The sequence below is a fragment of the Gigantopelta aegis genome, chromosome 15, assembly GCF_016097555.1.
Source record: "Gigantopelta aegis isolate Gae_Host chromosome 15, Gae_host_genome, whole genome shotgun sequence".
In the NCBI taxonomy this organism is placed as follows: Eukaryota; Metazoa; Mollusca; class Gastropoda; order Neomphalida; family Peltospiridae; genus Gigantopelta; species Gigantopelta aegis.
Genome location: NC_054713.1, coordinates 8,854,327 through 8,864,404, shown reverse-complemented (window position 1 = coordinate 8,864,404; position 10,078 = coordinate 8,854,327). Strand labels below are relative to the sequence as shown.

Genomic DNA, 10,078 nt, shown 5'->3' with positions numbered 1-10,078 from the left:
CATCGCTCCAGACACGTTCTTAAAGCGGCCAAACGATAGATAGGCAGCACAAAGGAAGCACTTGAAGAGATATTAACTTAAAGCTTGTAAACAGAATCTACTTAAGACTTGTAAACAGAATCTTACTAACAATACACCCATAATGCTATTAACTTTGAACTTTTAAACTCTTTTTTTTTTCTTCTTCTTTTTTCTTTTCTTTTCTTCTTATATATTTTTTTTTAATTTGGCGGCAGGTTGCGTCCATGTCAGAATTGAAAAAGAAAAAGAAAAAAAATATGAAAAGAAGATAATAACACCGAAGAAATGGGTATGACTTAAGCGGGTAATGAAAAGGTGACTGCCGATACTGGTTACCATTATTTTGTATTACCTAGTGTGGGAAGGAAGCTGTCGTTTAACGTACGGCTAATATAACGCTGTAGATAATAGTGGTGCAGTGTGCATTCTATTTCGAGCAGACGAACATTCGCATTTTTATTGATTTTGTGATCGTCACAGATTTATATATTAATATCAACTGGACTTTAACGTCTGCGGATATACAGTTTTGTATGTGTGAACGTTTTCAGATTATGTTTAATATTTTTACTTTAATATGATGTGACTATATAAAGTTAAAGTTTGTTTTGTTTAACGACACCACTGAAGAACATTGGCGGAATATATAGATTAGACTGGTTAACATATCAAGAACATGAATATTCACGTAAGACTAACTTCGACGTCTGCGTGAATTAGTAGGCCTATTTCTGAATAAGAGAATGGAATGTGTGTTTGACAACTTCCCAGCTTAATCAGTAATCACTGAGTGTATAACGACAATTGGCACGGCTGTTGGAGAAGAAACCCGGAACCATCACATAAGGAACTCGAAGAGCAACAAGGAATATTTTATAAGGTTTTTCCTCTCAATTTGGACAGGACCTGTCAGGACGTTTGAAAAACCTAATGTTGGAAGACAGCACCTACCATAATATTTGACATTTGATAAAGCAATCACTTAGAACAACATAAATTAGTAGACCCACTGCCGGAGAGCAACAAGGGACTATTTTATTAGATCTTTCTTCACAATCAGGACAACACCGGTGCTGCCAGGAATTAAAAAAAAAAACACCTAATGTTGGAAGACAGCACATACCTTAACATTTGATAAACAATAATTTAGGAGAACATAAGATACTCCTGTCGAATAGCAGCAAGGACTATTTTATAAGACGTTTCTTTTTAATCAGAACACCTGCCAGGACTTTTGAAAAAATTAATGTTGGAAGACAACACATACCATAGCTTTTTTTTATATATATAAACCAATCACTTAGGACAACTATTACACCTACCACCGCTTTTTATAAACCAATATGGTATCATTGTTTGGAACGGGAAATTTAATCACTTTGTGTTGATCGAGGCTGCAGTAACATGTGCTTAACTTCTCACTGACGGGGAAGAATATTAGATGAGGCGAAAACAAGTAACTGACGAAAACACGTCACACACAAGTCGCCAAGACAACCGAAGATCTATACGTCTGGCTCGTTCCTCTTTTGTTACGTCTGTTAAATCATAAAATCGGTAATACTGGGCGCAGTTAAAAAGGCATTACCCATGTCGAGCTGTGCGATTATTATTCGAGCTGTTCTCGTGATCGATAAAGCGTTGTGTTTATCATTTCACAACCACTAAACAATCTCTGTTCACTTCTCACACCAAGAAGCCCACATAAATAAAACATAAAAAACCCCAAACCGAATGAAAACGATATCCGCAGCTGAAGCAGACGATAAATCTGTGGTCACGTGACCGGGTAGAAAAAGTGAATGAAACCGATATTTCCACGGTGGTGAACTAACGACTGTCGAATACTCAAAGGGCTCACTTGTGTGTAAGTATGTACGAGCTTACCTTTTGTCACTAAATTGTCAATATCGTGACATACACTTAGATCTGACTTCACCTGTATGGATAGTTTTGTTACTTTACTTTAACAAATATTTTTGTGCTTATATCCAATTATGGTTCATTTGTAATAAAAAAAAGTTTTTTTTTTTTAAATTTAATTATAATCTATTCTAACTTAATCTTGAGGCCGAAATATGTACCACCAGACCAAATTTGGCATATTTTTTTCATTAGTTTGTCGATCCACAGACTTGGGAAATTACCCATAGTGTTGTAAGTGCGTTAAGTGCGTTTTTTGGAGCCGTTTTGTAATAAACTTGATTTTTCATAAGTTATGTTACTTATTAATATCTCAAAATCACTGTCAATGCTCAACAGGACATGGGCAACAAATTCCCATTCCAACTTTTATCAGTTTTAACAAACAAACGGAATTATTTCAGTTTATTACAAAACGACACACGGGTACATTTTTCAAAGTATCGTTTTGTAATAAAGTGTCGAATTGTAATAAAAAAAATAAAAACTTTAATTTAATTCTAATCTATTCTAACTTAATCTTGAGGCCGAAATATGTACCACCAGACCAAATTTGGCATATTGTTTTCATTAGTTTGTCGATCCACAGACTTGGGAAATTACCCATATTGTTGTAAGTGCGTTAAGGGTGTTTTAGGAGCAATAGCGTTAAAGTGCCGTTTTGTAATAAACTTTATTTTCCATATGTTATGTTGCTTATTAACATCTCAAAATCGCTGTCAATGCTCAACAGTTTGTCGAGAAGACAAATTCCCATATGTTGTAAGTGCGTTTATCAGTTTTAGGACAAAGCGTTAACCGTTTTGTAATTAAACTTTGCTTTCGCTCTAGGTTATGATGCTTAGTACATCTCAGAATCGCTGCGAACCCATGTACCTACCATTCCAACTTTTATCCATGGCCAAACCACAAACGGACCGATTTGCCGGTCTAGGTGGAGCCATAGGGTTTTTGTCGTTCATATTTTTCCAATGGCCAAGCACGAGGCCGGTATCGTAATAGGGTTTTGTCGTTCATATTTTTGTAACAAAGCACGGTCGTAACCATAAGCGTACGAGACGAGGGGGAGGGGGAGGGGAGGAGGAGGGGACACAGGGGCTGAAGCAAATCATCAAATTCGGGCAATAAAAGAAAAAAGAAAGAAAGAGATATTCGGGAAAAATTAGCTGGCGTAAAAAAAAATTTCACCATGTATGTACATCATTCTACCCACGGTATTAGTTGTAGTCCATGTAAAAATGCATAGTAATTAGTTTGAAACCCTATATAGCTGTAATTTTTAAGATGTTATCAACTAACAGAGACTTATTAAAGGGACATTCCTAAGTTTGCTGCATTGTAAGATGTTTCCAACTAATAAAATATTTATACGATTAAACTTACAAATTAAATCTATTTTCTTGTTTAGAATATCAATGTCTGTACATATAATGTGTTTCTGGTCGTCTTAATATTTGTAAGGAGCCAAACTGGATTCTGTTTTTAAATAATTTTGTACGTACGAAATAAAATAAAATTTAACCTAGTAAAAATATTAGAACGATCAGAAAGACGTTTAATGTACAGCCACTAATATGTTATGCAGAAAAAACATATTTGATATATAATTACAATCGTTAAAAAAGCTCGGTTAGTTGATAACACCTTACAAGTTGCAGCAAACTCAGGAATATCCCTTTAATGATTGTAATTACATATCAAATATATTTTCCTGCATAAAATATTAGTGGCTGTATATTAAACGTATTTCTGATCGTTCTAATATTTGTACCAGTTTAAATTTCATTTTATTTCCTAAAATATATTTTTTGTCGTACGTACGAAATTATTTGAAGAAAAAATCCAGTTTGGGCTTCTTACAAATATTAAGAAGACCAGAAACACATTGAATATACATACACTGATATCCCCCCCCCCCCTAAAAAAAAAAAAATAAAAAAAAAAAAAAAAATGTATTTAATATGTAAGTTTAATTGTTGAAATATTTTATTAGTGGGAAACATCTTACAATGCAGCAAACTCAGGAATGTCCCTTTAATTCGGGCAAAAAATTCCAACTATCTCTTCCCAACCCACCATCCCCCACCCCCGTCAACATAAATGTGAGCCCGTACGTCTATGACCGTAACCAAATTAATATTTTGGATCCATTCAAGAATTTATTCTAAGGGGTCTAGACTGTGGCGAGCGAAGTTTTTAGGGAGGTTGAGACGTGCTGACGCGGAAAATACGTTATAAATAATAATAATGTAAAAAATCCGCGTGTGTTTGTGTGTGTACGTGCGTGTGCGTGTGTGTGTGTGCGGGGGGGGGGGGCAGCAAAATAGAATAGGGGCAACATATATAGGTCTTATTCAGCTAAAGGAAAAGCTTCACAGTTTCGTATTTCGAGGGAACACCTCAGATATCAAATACAGGGCCGTACTCTCGGGGGGGGGGGGGGGCAAACCCCCCTGAGAATCTCACTTTTTTTTTTACTCCAGAAAATAGCATACACATCTCAGGATTTAATTTGTATAGTGTTTCATTTGTTTATAAAAAGTAGTGCCCTCCCCCTAGAATTTTGATAAGGGTACGGCCCTGAAATGCCAATGTTTTGTTTAGAATATCAGTGTCCGCTCACTCTATGTGTTCCTAATTGTCTTAAATGAAATGTTCCTAGTGTCTCAGATATTGCACATACATGTATACTGTATGTATGTATATATATATATATTATATATATATCTATATATTATATATATATATATCTTCATATATATATATATATATATATATATACATGTGTACATATATATATTTGTTTTTGGTCGTATGGCGTTGTCTGCACGTGCAACATTATTTTCCTTGAGACAAAATTTAGTTATGAACGACACCAAAATCACAGGCATGAACACCATGATATACCAGCAACAACACTGATAACCTAAATACTACCCCCGGGCAAATTGCACTAATATTATTTCAGTTATTAAGGAATTCGTCTCTATTGCAGTGGTGCCATATCGACAATGGCCTCAACTGCGATGGAGACAGGTGTGAACACTGCTCCGACGGATGGAGTCTCGTTTGCGGCAAACTGCGTGCACTAGTGTCATGGTGTGGGCAGCCATCTCATAAGGCAAGTCTCACAACGGCTTTCCTACAGAACAAATCAACATTAATGTCCTTCCTTGGCCATCGATACACCGGATTTGAACCCAATTGAGCATCTATGGGACGAGTTGGGACCGACGCCTCCGGGGGGACAGCGACAACCACAGCCCAGACCCTGCCCGAGCTGGCAGCAGCCTTGCAGGCCGAGTGGGCCCACCATCCCCCGGGACGTCATCCGTACTCTGGTTGCTTCAATGGGCGCGCGGACTCACTAGAGTGAATTGTGAACAATCCTGCAACATTTGGTATTATCGCAACCCAATATTAAATCAATTGCCAAATCGACAATGTGGTTTTGCGTTTCTTTCAAATGAAGAGTATAGAAATGTGTATATATTTTGTTTTTGGTCTTTTATTTGGAGACAAAATAGTTATGAACGACACAAACACATTGTATATAGCAACATTGATAACCTAAATAAGAAACGCCATTTTTATTTACACGTTTCAGTATTATTAATGAATTTGGAGACAAAATTTTAGGTATTAGTTTAATGGTAGAGACACACTCGGGATAGTCTCTTTAAACTCATAAGGCAAGTACAACTTGCATAAAAGGCGCAGACCCTAGTTTCAACCCGATAAAGAGCTCACTTAAAGGCATACTGTCACAGATTTGAGGACCTTATTTCTCTAAAAATGGATAATAAATAAAAATTACATTAATTGTTGGAAACCAAATCTAGCTATCGCACCACCTTAACTGAACCATGATGGAGTAAAATCCATGTCAAGCCTCTCGGCAATTTTAGTTTTTGAATTATGGACCATTGCCATAATTCAATTATTTTTACAAAATATCATTAATAAATGGAGTATGGTGGTTATGAAGATGATGGAATAAAGTACATTTAGGGACAAATCAAATGATTTTTGTTGAGGTAATACTTTGTTAGACCATTAAATAGGTCAGTGGTCTGTGACAATATGCCTTTACGTTTAGTTAATCTACAAACCTGCAACACACATCTTGGATAAGGTTATAAAAGAGAGAAGCTAAAGGCTATGATGTTTAAATAGGGAAATGCCGTCAAAAAAGAAACGCATAGATGATAGGGAAAGAAGAAAAGTGTTTGATTTTACAAAATATCGTTTTTTTTTTTTTTGTTGTACAATGTTGCTAAATGACCATGTTTGTTAATGTTCCTGGAATGGGACAGCATGCCCAAATGTACCCTAAAACAAATTTAAGCACGTTGCGACACGTTGTGCGACAATTGCAGGAAATCGGCGTGAAATGGTCAGATTTCGGCGAATGCACGTGAAACTCGGGGAAAAGATTGGGGTAGTGACGGGTATTTAAAGCTGCAATGCTCGCAATGATGCCTCATTTCCATTTCGACGAAGACGAGTTACAAGATGCCAAGATTAAGCCTGCCGAATCGAAACATTGCAATAGGCCGCCCCCAGTTAGGTGAATCGCAGTCAACAGTCGCACAATTTTTTTTTTTTTTGCAAAATGAGAGTAAGATCGAGCACGTTGTCGATAATGGATGGAAGTATTTTTAAATGTATGGTAATGGAATGTCACAGGTATCTTAATCATTTTACTTAGTAGTAACAACTGGTCACTAACCACCGGTCATGAACCTCTGGTCCATTAACCACTGCCCTGGCCAGACCAGATTGTTGAGGAAGGTACTAATTACAGCGGGTTTTAACAATGACTATAGGTATAGGAAACATTTGTAAAACGGACGTCTAGTTTAATAATTGAGCACGTTCAAACGTATTATACGCACGCGCGCACGCACGCACATGCACACATGCCTATAAACGCCCAATAAAGAAATGCATTTTCAGTTTAAAGAGAGAATTACATAGGCGTACGGCCTCCCATTTTTGTAGAGGAACAGGCTGGTTTTTACCCGAATTAAACGAAAGTACCCGATTCTGGAAAACAACGTTAGTTCATATTAGCATTACTACCAAACAGCTACATAGGATTACAAACAAATCACTACGCATTTTTTTTTACACACAGATTATAACTAATTTTGAGGGTAGAATGATGGAAATGTGTCGTACAAAGGTCTCAGGTCAGCTCATTTTGCTCGAATACCTCTATAATTTTTGCCCGAATTTGAATGTTTTGTCCTGCCACCCCCCCCCCCCCCCACCCCCCCCCCCCCCCCCCCCCCCCCCCCCCCCGTCTCGCATGCTTATGCTGAATTGTACATTTACAAAGGCAAGTTAAATATCTTTGACTACAACACACCACCCGCGAAAGGTGCCAATCCACTCGCTTATGATATCACGGGACAGTCATACTGAATGACCCTGAACGCCTCTGTGATGTCGTGGTCAAACCATCGGATATAAGGCGGCTAGGTAAAGGGTTCTCAGCCCGGTACCGGCTCCCACCTAGAGCGAGTTTTAACGACTCGATGGGTAGATGTAATACCACTACACCCTCTTCTCTCTCACTAACCACTAACAACTAACCCACTGTCCTGGACAGACAGCCCAGATACCTGAGGTCCAGATAGCTGAGGTGTGTGCCCAGGACAGTGTGCTTGAACATCAATTGGATATAAGCACGAAAATAAGTTGAAACGAATTCAAAAGTAGTCCTCCTAAAACAAAGAAGAAATCTTTATAATTCGTTTTTTTTTATATTTCAGACCGTCAGTGAGAAAAATGGCTTAAGCTACACAAGAAAAATGAAACATGTCAGGACCGGAAGCTACATCTATGTCAATGCGGTTTGGGTGTAGTAGGCTAAAGGAAAGAGTCTCGGACCGCATGTCCCGAGAGGCCAAACTTGCCATGGACATGGCGAAACAAGACGCGCCGTGGAAATTATGTCCCATCGACGAAAGCGAAACCGGATCTTCCGGTTACATTAGTGAATCACCTGACCCCAGCGTCGGGAAGAGCCGACTGACTAAGACGGCTGGTACCGGACGTAGCCGAATACCAAAGGAGACCGGTACCGGAAATAGCCTAACAACTAAGGACACTTTTACCGGAAGTGACCGATTGACTAGGGAGGCTGGTACTGGAAATAGTAGCAGACCGATTAAAGATGTCGGTACTGGAAATACCGGAACGACAAGGGCGGCCGATACCGGAAATAGCCGATCGCTTAAAAATGAAAATACACCCGGGCGTCTTCGGTTTTTGGATGTCTACGAAAAGGAATCTGTGCCGAGGTTAACAGGCGATATAACCAAGCAGGATTCAAACCCGGACACTCCCCCCAAGCGACGGTCTCTCTGTGGAGATCATCTCGCGTGTGCAATGGAGAGTGTGGAGACGGTGGTTTATGGAGAAAAACAAGATGGCGGCGACGCAGACGACACTGTGTTACACGAAAAAGAGATAAACAAATCTCTGGAGAAATGTCTTGTCTGGATGATAGTGAACAACCAGAACAAGAAAGAGACTTAGCGCGAGCACGTGGATTATTTCTTCTTCTTTGTTTTTGTTTGATTTTTGTGTTTTTTTGTTATCCAATTTAGGTCCAAATAAGCTGTTCTGGACACCTTAGCAGTCTTTCTGGAACCAATTTCACAAAACATCCATTCATTGGCGAAACAAAATGAAATTGTCAGTGACATGTGACAAACGTTCACAGAGGTATTCCTAGGATTATTCAACGCAAAACAAAAATGAAAAACCCCCGAAATAATAACATAACTGTCGCAAATTTTAGGAAGATGGGTGGGTGGGTGGGGGTGCTGGCCCCTATGCCACCTTCCTTAAATCCACCACTGGCATCATAAGTCTGAGTTTTCTAAGCTAGTCTTGAGAGAGGCAGTCCTCTTACGGGCAGTGCAAGAGTGATGGAACATCGTGTTACGTATCTCCTAGATGATGATGATAACTGGTTTAACATGCCCATATACCACTAGGGTTTCGAACACGCCCATCCCGAGTCCGACCTCCGATAAGATCGGTGACCTGAGGAGTGTAGGTCCTCCTAAGGACGAGTACCTCATAGTGGATCATGGAAGCGATCACGACTTCGCCTAAAACATCCTTTTAACTCTACTTTGTGCAGGGATACGATTTTCATATCGGAATACGGTTTTGTCGTTCCACGTTTCCGACTAGTATAGCATTTATACCTGTCGTACGGCTACATATATTTCATCATTACACCATTACTGAAGATATTGTCAGTTCTGTTGTTATGCAGCCATATTGGACACCATATTGAATATTTACAAAATGCTCAAGGTTGACAAGTTTGGATCCCTCGGACCTCAGTCAGCACCTTTCACAGATGTAAAAAAAACCCATTGAGAACAATTGCGGGTACCGAACTGCAAGGTTAAGTGCCATGGCAAACATATTATAAAGCATTGTTAGGCAGGGGCGGATTATGGGGGGGGGGGGTGTCCCAGTCCCACCATGGCCACCCCCTCCCCCCAAATCCCAACCCCACTACGTAGATCTAAATTGATGTCCACGTAAAATTTATAATTTCAAATTATAAACATTTACATATTGTTTCGGAACCCACCCACCCCTTAGATAAAGCATAATCTGCCCCTGATAGGACGAATGAAAATGAAATATGTATACTTTAAACTATATTAGTTAGTAGTAATAAGAATTGTGGTTTAGTCGTAGATATACGTTTACGTGGAAAACTACGTCCACGATGTTTAGTGCAACTGATTCCCATCCTGTGCAGTATAAAGATGTATCATCCTGAAAGTAGCTCCCCTATATATGAGGCACCTGACTGTCACTGCACGATCTTCGACATTGTCGAGATATCCCTTTGACACTGCCTTTTGCAGATGATGATAACTAGTTTAACGTGCCCATCCTGACTCGAGTTGTGTGAATATTTATATAATTTGGAGCATTTTTAGAAGAACAGTCCAAAAATAAATAAGAGAAAGAAGAGTGGATCGGACTATTTAATAATATTTTTTTTAAAAAAGAAGTAATTTCGACATAAAATTTTGAACGAAGATCTAAATGTTTAAAGTCCGATCTATATGTCCACGTGAGTGGCCTC

At 38.8% G+C, this 10,078-nt stretch overlaps 1 protein-coding gene across 1 annotated transcript; it reads left to right on the top strand.

Moving 5' to 3' along the window:
- Window positions 1-390: 390 nt before the first annotated feature.
- LOC121390220 lies at window positions 391-9,965 on the top strand. Its single transcript, XM_041521988.1, has 2 exons — window positions 391-1,888; window positions 7,725-9,965. Exon 2 carries the CDS (start codon window positions 7,771-7,773, stop codon window positions 8,491-8,493), a length of 723 nt encoding a protein of 240 aa, XP_041377922.1. The 5' UTR covers window positions 391-1,888; window positions 7,725-7,770; the 3' UTR covers window positions 8,494-9,965.
- Window positions 9,966-10,078: the final 113 nt, after the last annotated feature.